The sequence below is a fragment of the Aspergillus terreus genome, genomic scaffold, assembly GCF_000149615.1.
Source record: "Aspergillus terreus NIH2624 scaffold_4 genomic scaffold, whole genome shotgun sequence".
Classification (NCBI taxonomy): domain Eukaryota; kingdom Fungi; phylum Ascomycota; class Eurotiomycetes; order Eurotiales; family Aspergillaceae; genus Aspergillus; species Aspergillus terreus.
The window spans coordinates 1,881,651-1,898,721 of NT_165927.1; the positions used below are offsets into that span (position 1 = coordinate 1,881,651).

Sequence of the window (17,071 nt, forward strand, 5' to 3'; positions counted from 1 at the left end):
TAGAACTAGAACTAGAACTACAAGAGCCCTCATCTTGGTCCATTACACCCTACACCTGTTCTACTCTCCCTACTCCATACTCCTACTCACCACCAGAATGAAGATTACCTGGCTCCTCACCGCGCTCGCAGCTACAACCTGGGCCGCGCCCCAGGTAACCCAAACCAGCGACACAGTCGACTGGTCTGCCCTCGGAAACGCCATGTACATACATCCTCCACCCCAGTCCAACACCTCAATCTACACCTCTAACAAACCCACAGACGCAGTTTCAGCTTCTCCCTCCCCTCGCAAACCGGCAACCTCGACAACCTCGCCTCCCCGCCGCGCTCGCTCTTCGCCGAGCTGGTGAACAACGTGCCGCCCACCGCGCTCGCGCAGATCATCATCCCCGCGCAGCGGAAAGAACTCGCCAGCTCGTTCAAGGCCGGCAACACCCCCGACTGGTACCAGAGTCTGCCCACCGACGTGAAGAGCTATCTGTCCGTCGTGAAGACCCAGCTCAGGGAGGGCGCACTGACGGCCACCCATGCGGCTGCTACGCAGACCCCGACGCCTGTGACGACGGGTGAGGGTGGTGCGGCGGCGTCGACTTCGTCGGAGGGTACAGCTGCACGGCCGACGGGGGCGGGCGTGCTGGTGAGCGGGATGGGGGCACTGGGGGTCCTCGGGGTGGCGCTGGTGCTGTGATCGGCACTGGCTTTACTGTAGAGTACCCTGGATGGAGTCTACGGGTACGATGAGACACTTGATGGGATACGACGATATGAGAGACGAGATATGGGGACCGTGGATGGTATGATGCGGTGGCGGAGGGATTTCACCGTCCATCGCCGATGGACAATGTCCCACGACGATAGAGGAAAACAGGCTACGGTGAAGTGGGGAGTGGAGTGAGACATTAGGGCCGGAAGAACCTGGATAGAGGACGATCATATGAATGCGATTGTCGTGATCGATGACGATGTCCATACCCGTAGTACCCCAGACCCCATACCCCGTACACTGTATAGGCCCAGCAGGCAATCCGGCAGCGGCAGAAGTTTCCGACATGCTAATCAGTCGGGGAGATTCACATGTCTGTCGGTCCGAGGGCTGACCAGCTAGAGCAGGAAATGGATGCGAATGGCGCAGGCACGAAGGATCGACAGTTGCAACGCTAGCGGAGCCCTAATTCTGCGGGGTTGTCGCTGGATCCGAGTTTTCGCTCGCCTCCCCGTGGGGGCGTTAATATACACTCCCATTGCGATAGGCCGCGGAGAGACCTGTTGGATGAGATGACGAGGGATTCACATGGTATGCAGGTCGGTGCTGTACAGTATACTCCGTAGCAAGCGGTGCAGCAACAGCCTCGGACCCTGCACAGTCTGCCCTGCACGCCGGAGGACCTCCCAAAAACGAGACAGTGATCGGCAGTCTCCCTGGCTAGACCGGCCGCAGCTGCATCTCATCGCCCGAATCGGAGGCTGGAACGGCCAGCAGTCGGCGCTCTCCACTGTGCTTCCATGGATGGCGACTAGACCGGGGCGATAATAAGACACGGTCCAGAGGCGTACGGAGGACTACCGTGACTACTGCACAGGCGGGGTCTCACTTAATCTATCTGGATTTGACCGTAGCCGTACATATAAGTAGTCAATTGCTTGATATCACGTAGATTTACCCATACACCCATACCCACAATCATCTACCAAAATGCGCATTTTCAAGTACCTCGTTCTGGCCGCCCCGGCCCTCGCCAGCGCAAATGCCAACCCCGAGCCCAACCCCGTCGTGCCGCGCGCGCCGCAGAGCAGCGGCGGCCTGCTCTCGGAACTGCCCGACATCCTCAGCGGCGTCAAGGAGCTGCTCAGCCAGGACACGCTGGACGACCTGCAGACCATTGTCAAGGGCGCGGCCGTGCTGCTGGGCGGCGACAACGCGCAGAATCTCGCCAATCTGCTGTCGGGCGACAACCTGAAGAAGATCCAGGGGCTGCTGGACAATGCGGATACGCTGTTGACGCCGCAGTTTGTCAACGACACGTCTACGCTTATCCAGGACGCGACGCCTGTAAGTTTCGTACCCCGTGCCGTCGGAGTGCACGCTAACAGCTCTAGCTGGTCTCGAATGTGTCCAAGCTTCTGGGTGGACTGCTGAGTTCGGCGTTGTGAGGGTCTAAACAAATGGATATAAGATAGAAATAGCATAACTGCATACACGAAACGAACGCCACGATTCCTTCCCGTCATACCACATTCAAATGCTTCCGTAGCTCATCCAGATAGTACTTCCACGGGTACCGCCGCGTCGACTTGGGCAGCGCCGGGTACACCGCGACCGAAAATCCCATCGTCGTGCGGTACAGCGCACGCGTGCCGGCGGTCGACTTGAGCCCGTAGGCCTCGCGGATGCGCGGCGGCAGCATCTCGATGGTGAGCACGCGCAGGAACGGCTTGGACAGGGCGACCCAACGCGGAAAGTCGCCGCGCTCCATCAGGTCCTTCGCGAAGCGGTGCGCCTCGGCGCTGACGCTCAGCTGCTCGATCTGGTCGTCCCAGTAGGTCCAGAAGGCCTGGCGCGTGTCCGGCCACACGCCGGGCTGCAGCCCGATGCAGTGCATGAGCAGCGCGAACTCGGCGTACGCCTTCTCGGCCGTGCGGTAGTTGACGCGCCCGTAGACGCGCTGGTAGAAGTCGGTCGCGGTCGCGTACAGCGTCGCCGCGACCCAGCGCTGCGCCGGCTGGTGGGTCGAGTAGAACTCGCTGCCGCGGAGGGGGGGTTGTCCGCGCGCGAGCAGGTCGAGGAGAGTCTTCTTTTCCTGCCGCGTGCCGAACACCAGGCAGGCGATGTAGCTGAGATAGGCTTGCAGGGCGTCGCCTAGCTCGGAGGCGAGGTTGCCGTTGCTGGGGTTCGGGCTCGCTTGGCTGTCGCTGCTGCGGTTGTTGATGCCCGGCATGGCGGCTTGCAGCAGCAGCGCAGAGCCGGAGGCCGCAAAGAGGATGCCCTCTTGCAGGATGTGAGGCATGACCTCGAGCTGGTCGAGGGCATCGAGTCGGTGCGTCTCGGAGAGGTCGGAGGTGGCTTGGGAGAGGGTGTCGTGTTTTTCGTCTAGGGACATTATGCTGTTTTATTCTTATTATTTTGAGATTTCGAAGAATAAAAGGGACTCAAGGAGACTATTAAAGAAATGGTAAATGGTATAAATGGTATAACCAAGGGGGAGGGGTGGTGATGGTGGCGGGTTTATCAAGGCATGAGGGCATCCCTACGCAACAATCCGCTGCAGCATCACCAAATCACAAAGAAACCAAAAGAAACCAGGAAAAAATGATAGACACCGAAGTCACCCCGTATTCCCTCCCCCGCATCTCAAACAGGCACTGAATCCGCTTGACTCTGTCGATGTGGAGCGGCTCCGTAGGATTTGCTCCATCATGACCCCCCCAAGCTGGCGGACAACCGCGGTTGTTCGATAGTGCGTGTAGATCCTCATTCGGGCCCGCATGTGAACTCGTGCCCATGCCAATCACCGGCAGGGCGTTGTCGATCCATGCGGAGGATACGTATCCTTCTTTAATTCTCGTTATTCCGGGGGGAAACCGCCAGTCAATTGCTCGGCTACAGCTGATGCTTATCGTGGCTGCATTCTTGGCCGATCGTCGCGATCCCCTATTCCTATATATGCTAGTGGGAGGACCCATTTCCCCCCCATTCCCGACCCCCGTGGACAGGTAGATAGGTGACTATTCGAGACAATGGCGGAGAAGGCCTCCTACCTTACCTCCCAAGCTGCCAAATATGCCCTGGGCGTGCATCGTGGGCCGCTCGACAGCGAGGGACACGGGGCCGAACATGTCGAAAAGGCCGACGCGGTCGAGCTGGAAACGGGGAAGAAAACACGGGCGCAGAAACTGCGTCGACACTGGGGGCGGTTCTGGTGCTGCTATTGCTTCTGGTCGCTGATTTTCCTGGCCATCTTCCTGCCAATCTTGTAAGTGTGGATGGGACACTGTCCTGCATTGCAGCCGGTCTGACGCGGATAGCTTCACCCTGATCATTCCCGCCATCGCCCAGCGCGTCGTCGATGATTCCACCCTGCTGCTCGTCAGGGCGGACGTCATGCAGCCGCGCCCGGACTCGGTCGTTATGACCATCCAGTCCGCCCTGGATCTGCCGCTGTCGGTGCCGGTGCGCGTCGACCCCATCGCCCTGGAGCTGTTCAACCGCGACACCGAGGGCAACGGCACCTACGCCATTTTGTACATCGACGGCACCACCGTCCATGGCAACACCACGCTGGGCGTGACGAACCAGTACACGCCGCTGAACGTCGAGCAGTGGACCAAGTACGTGCACAGTGTGGTGTTCATGGAGCATGCGCCGCTGTCCGTCCGGGGAAAGACCCATGCCTTCTTGGGCAAGTTGAAGTCCTTCATCACGATGAACAAGAACATTCCGCAGACGTGTAAGTCGCGATCGCATCGGCCAGCTCATTGCAAACGGCTAACCCACCCAGCGCTGAACAAGTTCAGCGGCTTCTCCATCGAAGACTCCACCGTGATTCTCCCGCCACGGGAAGACGGCACCAACCTGATCGCCAACGCGACGCTGCCCAATCCGTCGGTGATGACCCTGGAGATCGTATGTATACACCCATCCACACATCGGACGAAGTTCTAATGCAACCAGGGCACCACCGTCCTCGACCTCAAAAGCGGCGACCTCGTCATCGGCAACGCCACCATCGACAACCTCGTCCTGCGCCCCGGCAATCACTCCGCCCCCGTCCACGGCATCCTCGACCTGCACAAGCTCATCGAAAACCTCGGCGAGGTCCTCCGCTCGCAAAGCGAGTCCCTATCCCAGGGCTACCTCACCCTCGACACCGTCGGCAAGTCCGTCGTCTACGACGGCGTCGAGGTGCCCTACTACACCGACGTCATGTCGCAGCTCACCATGACCGCCAAGGTGCCCATCGCCGACCTGCTGAAGAACACCCTGCACCAACTGCTCGGCTCCAACACGACGGGGCTGTTGTCGTCGCTCAACATCACCTCCGACTCGCCGGATCTGGGCTCGGCCCTGAGCAAGATCGAGGCGAATGGCGGGTTGAGTAAGGTGCTGAATGCGCGCGGGTTCGGCGAGTTCTTGGGCGGAGAGAAGCGCGATGCGATGGTCGATGTGATGGGGGCGTTTCTATGAGTGATGATTATGAGCGTACATTGTCGGGTGGGCTTTCATGCGAGTCATCGTGGCGTTTGGGTTTGGCCTAGAGGTAATGATACCTTAGATTAATGCGATTAGAATATGTCTGATCAGTCTGAGCGTGCTGTAGACATTCGTATACCCAAGAGTCAACTGTTCAGCCATCACCCACATGCCCCATCCCACTATCTACCGAGGTGTTTCTCGCATTCGTCTCAGACACCCCATCCATCCGCTCTTTCTCCTTCTTCTCCCGCTCCTTCTCTCTCGCCACATTCTGCGCTGCCCGGCGAGCCTGCTTCGCCTGCGCATCCACGCTCCGCCGTCGCAAATGCTCCTCGCAGACCCCATCCTTCCAATGTCCATCATACTTGAGCAGCGTCCGCCCCGGCGCAAGGTCGCAGTTGCAGTACGTTGGCTCGCCCTCCGGCAGCTGCGGTCTCTTCCAGGTCTGGCATTTCCACCGGCTGTGCGCATGCCACCGCCACGGCTCGCCGGGCCCGCTGCCGTTGGGACAGTTGCACAGCGGCACGGTGAACTTTTTGCCGCGGATTTCCTGCCAGCGCCACTCGCGGTAGAGCTCTTGGGAGCTGTAGGAGGTGTAGTCGCTGAAGATGTCCATGTCTGAAGGAGTTAGTTTGGGTAGGATGGGACAAGGCGAGCGCACGTACCGCTAGTGAGTTGGTTTCCAGGCTCTAGCTTTGACTCAGCAAACAACGTTGTTTCCTGCCGTCTCAGGACCTAGCCACAGTTCATAAAGGGTGCTGTTCAGCCCCGCGTAGACGCCAAGGGAGGCTACCTGGTGTGCACCCCGAGGTGGCGGCAAACCAGGCAGACTTTTTGTGACTGGGATGCAGGCAGATCGATACTATTCCGAGGCTATCAGCAGGATGTTTTCATCATACCAAGACTAGGACGGTCAAATGGGACGATGCCTGCTGCGATCATCATGCCATACAGCCGCTGTAGCTTTGATGCCGTGAGTCAGGGGTTCCGTTGGGAGGCCTCGTATTTTGCAGACTCAGAGAGAGGGAATTTTATCAGCCAGACATGAGGAAAAATTATGCAGTGGAGCTGGCTAGGCTGCATCCACGGCCTGAAGATACTATTCGGCTGTCGCCACCGTCCGAGCAACGCCAAGTACTGCATGTGCCACATGTGGAGGCTGTGATGTGTCAAGGGTGTCATATTATCTTGGTCTTTGGGTGATCGAAGGAGGGTCTGTAGTATGTTTTGTGTCATCAAATTCTAGTTATGAAGTTGTTTATTAATGATAGCTTCAGTACGTGACAGCTCCAGCGATATGCAATAATGCTATGCGATGGGACAATATGTGCAGTGATGCAAGACAAAGCTCCAATGCTGGCACTACTAACATTGCTTTTCTGTAAAGCAGGGCTGCAGTCTATTCTGACATCCAACATATCATCAGACGTTCAAAATATGAGCTCCAGCGAGGATCTATCTCGATGCATCCAACTAGGAAAATGTTTTAACTGACAAGAAAACATCATCCTGGAGATACCAAGTCACCAAGTCAATATCTTCGGGTGGCCATGTTTTCGCTACATGGCTCCTGCCTACAAACAGCATCTTTGCTCCTACCATTCTATATACAACATGAACTCCCTCTTAATATCTTCACCATGCAACTCATTCTCAGAACAGTCTCGACCATTCATACATATCCACACACACTCAGTTGTTACTCCGATTGACATACATAATGGCCTCCTTCCACTCTCTACCGAATGAGATTCTCCGTCTCATCTTTTGGCAGTGTGACAGCTTTTCTCAGCTGGTATCTCTCGCTCGATCATGCAAGCGGCTTTACGAACTCTACATGAACGACATGCACTCTATCATGTACCCCTTCGCCCAGCGGCATATCCTTAATTTCGACGATGCGTGGGTAACAGTAAGTGTTTCTCTTCCTAATCCGACTCCATGCAACCTAACGTCGTTCAGGTACGCGCGACAAGAAAAGTCGTCAAGTGTTATGCGTCGGGCCGTCTCCCCCAAAACCCTTTAAAGCTGCGCACCCTACGCCCACCGGGCGAGCGCATCACGCTGGACGATATGAAAGACATCTCCGAGTGGGACCATCTGCTGGACTGCATTGAGAATACCTTGCTGACCGACGCATCGGTGGACGTTACCGGTCTGGAAGTTATGCGCCACCGGGCAAACTGGACTGCGTTGAGGCGGAACCTACGTCGCTCCATATATCGACTCTTCTTGATCGGCGCCGTGCTGTGCCCGACGTATCAGGAGCCCTTCCAGACGACAGGCCGCAATGTTCCCGCTGGTTTTCTTGAGGACTGCGCCTACAGACTGGTGAAGGACGGGGTTCGCGTGCTAGTCGAGGACGAGATCCAGCATCTGCTCACATACCCAGTGCTCAATCGTACCGTACACTACAACGCATACGGGCCTGACTTTGATGTGCTGGTGGACTACCTCGTGGCACAGGCCCGGTCTCGAGCACAGCGGGAAACCCCGACTTCGCCAATGTATCCCCCCGAGGCAGTTCTGAATGGTGTAGATTCGAACACAGGCAGTATACTGTATGCGGAGACAGTGCAGTGTATCCTGGCGTACTACCTTGTTGTATGCAATCGGACTTTGTTCACAAGGCAGATGAATGATTTGCTACCCACCCGGAAAGTCACGGCGGTATTTATGGATTCGTTTCTACCTGAAGAGATTTTCATGCCAGACAGCTCACGGACCCGGGATCTCCTGCGATATCGGGAACTCCCGGCCGGGGCGACGGGGGGATGGGGGACACCGTCCCGGTTCCTAAACGACCTCCTGCGTTATCTGTTTGTGTCGCTGGTAAGGCGAGGCCTTGGCAGCAATCCTCCTCTGCAGATCTTTCAGGTTCTCCGGGACAGGTTCTTCGGTCTCCGTTTTTCGGCTGAGATTGTCCATGGCTTTTTATTGATGTCCCAGGGGAATCGCGAGTCGATAGCGCAGATCTACGCGGACGAATGGAGCGATGGAGTGGAGGATTACTGGCGACGGTGAGGCTGGAGATGCTTGACGAGCTAGAGATAGTATCATTAGGAGTAGACTAGACATATTGTAATGAACGATGCTTGTTAAGAAAGGAGAACACTATGTAGTCACTGTAGTCTGGATCTACATGTCCGAGTAGAACAAGGTGTGAATGAGCCCAGATGAATTGGAGGAATATGTTCGATGGAGAGAAGGTGGGTATGCTAAGAACAGCTCCTGGATTTGTGGTGATATTGATGATGAAGCTGCCAAGATGATATGCATCTATCCATATAAAAGCCTACGATCGTCCTGGGCATTGAAGATTGCTCCATCAAGATTACACCAATCCGGCCCTACCTCCACTGGTAGTAGATACAGTGGATCTATGAACCGAGTCATAGGGAGTACGGAGTACAGTAAAACCTGTTTATAGGCAACAGCCTATATAAGGAATCCCGCGATATTAGCAACAAAAATTCGCGTTTTCATTGATTTCCCATACAAATAAGCAACAAACCTAGATATAAGGTCGTCGCTTGGAAAAGACCCCTCTCCTATACAAAGTTGCTTATAGGAAATAGCTTAATTAGAAAATATGGGTTTCAATAGCCAATAATCTGCCCTAAAATATTATATTATTATATAATAATTATGTGACTAGTAGAGGTAGGGTAGAAATATATATCTTGGGGGGTTATCCCCCTAGTAAAATATATATTTATATGGACCTGGCTATAAGCAATACCTTGTTACAAGCAACTTTTTCGGCGGTCTGAATTAGTTGCTTTTATACAGGTTTTACTGTATAAGATATTATAAATTTCTAATATACTGTGCTTATCTAATAATTATATAATTTTGAGTGCCCACAGGGAGGTAAGCGTGCACCCCCCCGGCCCCCCCGGGTGAGATTTACTACATTCTGCTAGAGCGTGGAGCCAACGAGCAGCTCCGTCAGCCACGATTTGAGCACGCCTCTCTTTGGCGTCCGGTTTCGCAGACCAAAGGCGACGTCAAGATGAAAGTTGGCACGTTCAGGATCCCCGACCCTTTTCAACAATCGCAACGTCACTGCAATGGACGGCGAGGCCTTCAATCTCTTGACGCCCCTTCAGGTATTCATTCGTATATGTTGTCCGACTGGTCAGAGAAGATGTGGTCCTCAACCACGGAACCTGGAGTTGGTCGATCCGCCAGAGAGACAGTTGGATGCTGTGTAGATGACCACTGCATGAAGTAGATAAGAAATCAGACTATATGCAGTCATAGCGCTCGCCTCGTCACCTTGTGAATCTCCCATGGTACCTCGTAACCACGAAAATAAGTCCCGCACCCGTCAAAAAACATGTAGTAGAACCTCCGTCCCAGGATAATCCGCTATATAATTCAGCTGTTGAGATTGCTCAGCGAAAAGGGCAGGATATTCCTGATTGTGATTGACTGATATAGTGGCACACGCCAATCTAAACGAAGTAGAGAAGCTACTGGCTCCAATCGGTAGGCTGTAACCGTTGGCGCGGGAGGTCTCCCACCAATATTCTCGACGGATTACCCCTTCACCCTAAAATACTCCATCGCCGGTCTAAGCACCGGAACGGGAACACCATTTCTTGCCGGGTCCTGATACCGGAACAGGGGGAAGTTATACATCGGCGCCACGAGTGACAAAAACGCCCATGTCCAGATATACCCGACGGCTCTCGTCCATTTCGACAGTGGCGCATCTCCGCGCAGCCGTCGATAAAGTGCCTGCGCTCCGTCTTCAAGGATTATACCGACCGGTTGAAGGAGAAAGCACCGCAGTGCGCCGGATCGGGGAAGCATAATGCCAGCTCGTCCGTCGATGGCGAGATGGAGACAAGATGAGATTGCAAAGACGAGTGTTATTTTCAAGTACCGTTCTGCGAGGGAGGGACGGGGGAGACGGAGGACATCTCGGCAGAGAAACGAGGAGAGTCCCTGCATCGGCCATCGGAAGAGCTGGTGCCAGAAGTTTCTAGGGCGGGTTGGTTAGTCGGTAGCCATGCTTGGACGTATAGGAGGTGAGGATGGGGAGCACCCACGCCCAGAATCGCCGGAGAGTATGCGCCTCAGTAATGGAGCCGAAGAGAGGTGGCCACTGATGAGGCTGCGAGATACCGAGTCCTACGGAGGCCACCGACAGAATACGATAGTGGACCTCGATAAACCAACTGCCGATGGGGCCCCAGCCGAGAAGAGTCACGCCTAGATTGGTAAGGATATCCTGCATTTTGGGCGGCGGCAGACCGTCCGGTCGAAAGAGCAGGTATTCCTTCCCTTCTCCGAACATGCGATCCGTGTCTTCGGGCGAGGGTGGCTGGAATGTCATCATATCAAGGACCAGGTATTTCGCTGCGATAATGACGAGTGTGTGGAGGAGAAACCTGGCCCGCGATGCGGACGATTCGCTCCCATGTTTGATGTTCCGGACTTCATGTGATGTGCCGATTCCCCGAAGGGTTGTCAGGATGTACAGTGCCCTGAGAAAAGCGGCGGTCGTGGGCATGGTGTCCTTGTTGACGGACTTGGTGTTTGCGATCATATCCCGCTGGATATCGCCAAGGTCCAGTGGTGACGCACATAGTAAATTCAGATGGTGAAGTCCGAAGCCTGCGACGAAGCCGGCCGTCATCGGATTCATGAGCTGATTGTGGTTGAAGAAGTCGAGAGCGAGCCATGTTTGATAGGCGAAGTACAGCACGATGGGGGCTACCGCGGGGCGCCAAAGAGAACCCTTGGTGGTGTAACAGATGACACAAGCAGTCAGCAGAGTCTGTGCGGAGAAAAAGAGGACGAGTGGAAAGAACGCCATGGTTGAAGATGGCTTTCGCAGCTGGGTCTGCGTGGAGGGTATGTGATGGGGCTGACTGGCAGTGAAAAGCAGCTGAAGTAGTATTCTTCGGACTCCGAAAAATGGGCGGCCGGTCTATAGGCGTACTGGGACGGGTGCAGCTTTCAGTCCTAGGCTTTGGCTAGATTGTACGGACCGGAACATACATATTCGAATACTGATAACGATGCTATTTCTATTGCCACAACTCACTGATCACGGCCCGACAATGTCTCGCGACCTGACTCTTCCTTCTCCTCGAACAGGCTCTGACTCTGATCAAGGACCGGATTCCGTAGACAAAACGCGAACCCAATCAGAGGAATAGACAGACATATCCCGGTAATGCACAAGTACCGCTGCACATACTGATAACTATCGACAATGGCCGTCCGAACCTCGGTCCCAATAGGATACTGAGCAACGATGGCAAACGGATTTCCATACACCTGCGCCGCAAGGGCACTATTGGGCTGGATTGATAGATTGGATGCTAGCCTTGAGGGGAGAACCTGCGTCCAAATCGCCCCGGCGACGCTGTTACCGAGTGCGTCGCCGATACTGTGGCATGCCAGGAATAGACCGGTCATTACGCCCATTGCTTCGTGCTTCAGGGAAACCTGAAGAGAGGCAAGAGATGCGTATGGTGCGAGCCCGCCTGCGACACCAAGTACGACCTGTGCGGCAATGACACCTGCTCGAGAGGAGCCGCCTGGGCCACTCCGGTAGCGGATAAGAAGGCCGAACCCGACGAGGAAGAGGATAGTCCCGGCGACGATGAAGTATTTCAGGCGTCGGATCCGATAGACGAGAAGGCCGCATATCGGACCCACGACAAACGAGGTGAACATGTACAGCGTTGTGATTCTGGTTGCGGTCGTAACGGAAAAGTCAAAGGCCACGATAAGCACCGTGTAGAGGTAGTTACCCTGCATCATGTACGCGAAGTTCATGAACGTGGCAATGGCCAGCGGGCTCCAGACGCCGCGGTCTTTCAGGAAGCGGAAGGGAGCCAGTGGGTGTGGAGCGCGTAGCTGCCAGATGACAAACAGTGGTATACAGCAGAATCCGATCACGAGCGGTGCGATCACACCTGCTGTCCGCCACTTTGGTCTTTCGCCCCCGGCGATGGTCAACGGGGTAAGCAAAAGAGCAAGCGAGGCGACGAGAAGGATTACCCCTGGAACGTCGAGCTGCCAGAACAGTTGTCCCAGCGGCATCCGTCGAGATGCTTGTGCGTTAACAGCCCCGTGGGGAGTACGGCGACTGACGAACACGAGCGTCCCAATGACAGGAGTCAACAGGACAGCAAAGATGATACACCACATTCCCATCCCCCATCGCCAGCTAGTTCCATCCAAGACAGCCGAAGAGATATTCCCCGACACCCATGCGGTGATGATGAAATGCAGGTTCGGGACGTACGTGGCGAGAAGCCGCACGCGTGTAGAAGTGACATCCGCGATGATAATGTCCACCAAAGTCTGGACAATGGTGAACCCCAGGGTGTATAACACTGCCCCGGCGCAGAAGGCGGCCAGCCCCGTCGAGCTGGCTTCGACGATGGTGCCGAGGAGATAGAAAAGGGCTGACAGGCAAAGCGTTTCGATGCGACCAAAGGCATCCGCAAGTTTACCGGTCGTCGGCTGAGTAGCAGCGGCAAAAACAGTGCGGATAACGTTAATCGTCGACAGCAGAGAGTGATCGTCGTAGCTTGCCGTGGCGTAGGTCTGATACACATTGCGCAGAACGGCGTCAAGCCCAAAGGAGTATCCAAGGAAGAAGATGCCAGCGAAGAGAACGGTGCGCGTCACAGGTGTAAGACAGGCAGCAATAGCCTCGATGCGGGCAACACCAGGGGACTTCTCCTTGAGGTGGTGATGGCCCTCATGGCTGGAACTGCCTGGGCTGACTTTCGAGGCAGCTTCCGGATTCTTTTCCGCTGACGACTGGGACGACATTGCGATGTCTTCGCGACGAGCATATTTCAAGTCTTTTAGCGCAGGGATACCATCTCCCTCTAGTACTATTAGCAGGCCTGTCGCGGCTCCCGGTGTCCCAAGGCAAACCATGCCGGGATCCATCGTGAGCACCTGGGGAGTCATGGCCAAGAGCGCCTTGCGGACCGTTCATATCACGGTTGCCGCCAACGGGCCGAAGAGGGAACCTTGGGGGCAATCTAGATTGGGGCCTATACGGGCTATACTGGGAAGCCGGTGAGTGGCTGTATTCCATTTCTTTGTCTTGATGCTTGCGTGGGGTCTGTTATGCTGTCGGTTGTTTTGCGCAAGAACATATTTTGAGAAGTCTCTACGCGAACAGCTAGAAATTACCTAGGCAGCCAAAGGAGAAAGACATAGAGTCAAGACATAAAGCCAGCTTCTATGACTAGTGACAATTTCGAAGCTGGATATGCCGTCACAGTTCCCTCCGCGTAAACTTCAAGTAAGGCCCGTCCTTACTCCCCGCCGCAAAATGATCCTTAACATGGAACTCCAGGGGAAGTTCATCTCGCGACTCAATCTCAAATAAGAACACCAGCCTCGCGACAGTCAAGTAGATCGTATGATACGCCATGTTCTTTCCAATACACCCCCGCGTTCCCATGCTAAAGGGATAATACGAGGACCGTAAGCGCTGCAATTCCGCCTCTGACTCCACCATCCATCGCTCCGGTTTGAAAACCTGCGGATCCGGATACACCTCGGGGGTGCGGTGCATTGTCCATGTGGGAATAGCGACTTGCACGTTCGGCGCGAAATAGTATCCGTCGATTGAGGCACCGCTCGGTGCTTCTCGCGTGAGGAACCCTGGGACGCCGGGGGACATGCGCAGGGCTTCTTCAACGCAGGCGCGCATGTAACTGCAAGCTTGGAGCTTGGGACCGCCGACGATCTCGTCGACTTGTGTAAATGTGGAGCGGATTTCATGGCTGAGTTTCGCGTAGCATTCGGGGTAGCGGGCTAGATAGAAGTAAAGGCCTGAGAGGGCGGTGCCGGTTGTGTCACTGGCTGTTGAGAGTGAATCGTTTGGAACCATTTACACAGGGTGAGAAGAAGCGCCTACCGGCAATGATCAGGACGACTGCTTCATCGGAAAGCTCCTTGAATCCCATGCTCTCTCCAGTCTCTTTGTCCTTATGCTCCAGCAGAAGCTTGAATATATCGGGGGGCCCTTGGCCGGCCTTTTCAAGCGCAATGCGATGGTTCACCTGGTCGTCGACGTACCTCCGAAACTTTTTGTTCTCCGCCATGATCCGGAGTAACAGGAGAGGTGCGAGGCCCCATTGATCCAACTTCGGCTCCGTCCCTAACTGTAACTCATCAGCCGATGCCTCGTGTCGGTGTCGAATGGCCCCTATACAATCACCTGGCTATGCTGATAAGAGTCAATCAGCGGCTGAATAAAGTGGTGGTCGTCCTTGGTCAGCATATCATAACTCTGGCTAAAGGTGAGCTGTCCCATGATGTCGTAGGTGAGGTACGAAAACCACCGCGACATATTCTTGTAGGGTCCGCCGAAAGTGCTGGCATCGCTGAGCTGCTTGCAGAACAGCTGGATCTTGTCGAGAATAGTCACCTCGTAAGATCGAATCGAGGCCTCGCTCAATGCATGCGAGATGATGCGTCGCTTTCGCGCGTGCACGGCCTTGTCGGTGGTACTCGCTAGGTTCTGCGGGTTTCAGAGCCTGTTGCTACTCGAGGGTAAAGCCAGTAGGACATACCACGAGCAACTGCTTCTCTTTGGGGCCGCGGGTGTAGAACATGGCCTTTTCGAATTTGGTTCCCGGGCCGTACATCGCTGCCAGAACACTTCAGTTCGGCCCTCTGATATCGCAAAGTTGACCGGCGTCTTACTCTTTATCGCATTTGGGGTACATATCGAGATCAAATTGGGCTCCATCCGTAGTACCTTACCTACAATGGTGTCAGCAACACATCGTCCACTTGCTGCAAGCCAGACGTACCATATTTCTTGTGCAGCTTGTCCACAACAAGATGCCGATCCCCTGTCCAGGCGTAGTACAGGCTGGGCAGGATACTGATACGCCAGAAGAAGGGCCCGGGGTATTTAGACAATGGGTGGAAAAAGAGACGATATACCACGACGGTAACGAACTAGCCGAGGGAGTCAATACTATTTGAACAACATGCAGGGTCTGAACGCACTCGAACGATCAAAACTAATGCGGCCCATTTCAAGAAGACCGTTGGGGAGACTTCTCGCGATTGCTCGATGAGTCTAGCCATCCATTTCCTGGCAAGGCCGCCAGTTGGGTCATCCTGTGGGTGCATTGTCTAGATGCCGATTTGGGGCTATAGGAAGAATACGAAAATTCTGCATCTGGTGCGTATACAACGTAGACACGAACATATAATAAAATCATGGGGCCCCAAGGTGCCAACTTCCATCCGGGCCCTATCTACCAAATCGGCCCGCTGCTAAACCTCCATTTCCGGGTCTCACTATATAGAAGGTCCGAGCAGCATCTCGTAGCACATTCGGAAAAACCACAGATCACTCAACACCACAGCACCAAATTCAGATATATACCGGCATAATGTCTACACCCACCTCGTTCACCTTCAACATCGCGTATTCGGTGCCCATCAACAAAGACCCGTCGCAACCAACGCTCACCCTGGAAGAATTCTGGCGCGGCCTCCACCGCGGCAGCGAAAAGCCTCAGCTGTTCGCCGAATACGTCGCGGACACCGAGGTCCTGCCGAACTCCAAGTCCGCGAACGAGTTCCAGCGGAAACTCATCATGGCAAACGGCGCGGTGCATACGGCCAAGGGGGTGGAGCTGCTGCAGGATGTGCGGAATGCGGATGGACTCCTGGTAAGTGGAGCACGCATGCTCAGCCTCGTGTCACTCTGTTGCATCAAGATGGTTGGCTGATCGATCGGTCCGCTCGGTGGTGTTCGGATGCATAGACGGAAGCGATTACTGTGGGCTCCGGCGCGAGGAGCACTATGCTCATCTCTCGCGGTGGCCATGAGGACGATGGACCAGATGCTCTGTATCTGACTGCTGTTTACGAACTCCACGTTCCTGATGTGGAGCCGGGCAGTGAGAGGGCGAAGGAAATCGAGAGAGAGTACGCGCAGCTGGCGCTAGGCGCGGCACGCACCGTTGTTGAGACCATCCGGAGGTGGAAGGTCGAGGGAGGACTCGAGGACGCATAGCCCACGCAGGCGATTGACAGAGGCATACATCTCCGGGGCCTAGGTTGACTGTGAGGTATCCATGTAGCTAAATCAGCGTATGCTCGGGACATCCCTCGATTACTCTATCTGCGCGGTTTTGGCCGTACAACAGAATGATATGGAGTGCAAAGCCAAGATCTAGCGTTGCTCAACGTTTATTGAAAATTACTAGTACAGGATACTCCATCCAATGTGCTCCCACCATCCTCCTGGAGGCCTTATGGTTTCTGCTCGGCCCTGGAGCCAGTCACCTGAAGACACTTCGAGGTCTCTCCAGGGGGTTGAAACCTTTGGGGCCAAAACCAAAGCCAAAACCAACAATCAAGGGTATTGTAGATTGTCAGCGTGGGGTCGCTCGTTGAACTGTCCACAAAGAACTTAAGGAAAGGCTCCAAGGTACCCAGGCAGGATCGAAAGGTCGTGTTGGTGGAAGAGTGCCGTGCATCATGAAGAAGTTGATCAATGGCTAGGCCTTCTGCTCAATTGTTACTTCTGCCAGGCTGGCGCAACTGAAGTGCCACTTGGCCTCATGTTTGAGTTGTTGAGAAAATCCGGACCGCGATGTTCGATAGAACCACTTCACGGTGAGTGCTCTAGATTCACTCAATTCTCCAGCACATCGACTCCTGCATAGCCTAACTCACAAGACAGTTCTCCGACCGAGCGGCGACCATGCAAGCCGGGACGTCTGCGGGCAGCCTGCACGAGCTGCCATGCGGCCAAAGTGCGTTGTAGCGGTGACAAGGCGGGGTGCACGCGGTGTCGTACACTGGGCCACGAATGCGTTTATCTGGAGTCTCGGGTAGGAAAGACGAGGGG

The 17,071-nt window shown here is 54.9% G+C and overlaps 7 protein-coding genes across 7 annotated transcripts; 3 read left to right on the plus strand and 4 right to left on the minus strand.

Moving 5' to 3' along the window:
- Window positions 1-1,683: 1,683 nt before the first annotated feature.
- ATEG_03463 (oxygenase MpaB family protein) lies at window positions 1,684-3,100 on the minus strand (the record flags this gene model as incomplete). Its single annotated transcript, XM_001212641.1, has 2 exons — window positions 1,684-1,995; window positions 2,234-3,100. 2 exons carry the CDS (start codon window positions 3,098-3,100, stop codon window positions 1,684-1,686), a joined length of 1,179 nt encoding a protein of 392 aa, XP_001212641.1.
- Window positions 3,101-3,737: 637 nt separating this feature from the next.
- ATEG_03464 (DUF3712 domain-containing protein) lies at window positions 3,738-5,184 on the plus strand (the record flags this gene model as incomplete). Its single annotated transcript, XM_001212642.1, has 4 exons — window positions 3,738-3,973; window positions 4,026-4,447; window positions 4,499-4,623; window positions 4,672-5,184. The coding sequence occupies 4 exons, from the start codon at window positions 3,738-3,740 to the stop codon at window positions 5,182-5,184; spliced, it is 1,296 nt and encodes a 431-aa protein (XP_001212642.1).
- A 1,729-nt stretch (window positions 5,185-6,913) lies between these two features.
- On the plus strand, window positions 6,914-8,217 carry ATEG_03465 (F-box protein; the record flags this gene model as incomplete). Its single annotated transcript, XM_001212643.1, has 2 exons — window positions 6,914-7,105; window positions 7,156-8,217. The coding sequence occupies 2 exons, from the start codon at window positions 6,914-6,916 to the stop codon at window positions 8,215-8,217; spliced, it is 1,254 nt and encodes a 417-aa protein (XP_001212643.1).
- Window positions 8,218-9,738: 1,521 nt separating this feature from the next.
- ATEG_03466 (wax synthase family protein) lies at window positions 9,739-10,717 on the minus strand (the record flags this gene model as incomplete). The annotated part of the gene is made up of 2 exons (XM_001212644.1): window positions 9,739-10,186; window positions 10,254-10,717. 2 exons carry the CDS (start codon window positions 10,715-10,717, stop codon window positions 9,739-9,741), a joined length of 912 nt encoding a protein of 303 aa, XP_001212644.1.
- A 533-nt stretch (window positions 10,718-11,250) lies between these two features.
- Window positions 11,251-13,125, minus strand: ATEG_03467 (uncharacterized protein; the record flags this gene model as incomplete). Its single annotated transcript, XM_001212645.1, has 1 exon — window positions 11,251-13,125. One exon carries the CDS (start codon window positions 13,123-13,125, stop codon window positions 11,251-11,253), a length of 1,875 nt encoding a protein of 624 aa, XP_001212645.1.
- Window positions 13,126-14,045: 920 nt separating this feature from the next.
- Window positions 14,046-14,840, minus strand: ATEG_03468 (uncharacterized protein; the record flags this gene model as incomplete). Its single annotated transcript, XM_001212646.1, has 3 exons — window positions 14,046-14,354; window positions 14,411-14,713; window positions 14,766-14,840. The coding sequence occupies 3 exons, from the start codon at window positions 14,838-14,840 to the stop codon at window positions 14,046-14,048; spliced, it is 687 nt and encodes a 228-aa protein (XP_001212646.1).
- A 762-nt stretch (window positions 14,841-15,602) lies between these two features.
- On the plus strand, window positions 15,603-16,231 carry ATEG_03469 (SRPBCC family protein; the record flags this gene model as incomplete). The annotated part of the gene is made up of 2 exons (XM_001212647.1): window positions 15,603-15,884; window positions 16,046-16,231. The coding sequence occupies 2 exons, from the start codon at window positions 15,603-15,605 to the stop codon at window positions 16,229-16,231; spliced, it is 468 nt and encodes a 155-aa protein (XP_001212647.1).
- Between the last annotated feature and the right edge of the window lie 840 nt (window positions 16,232-17,071).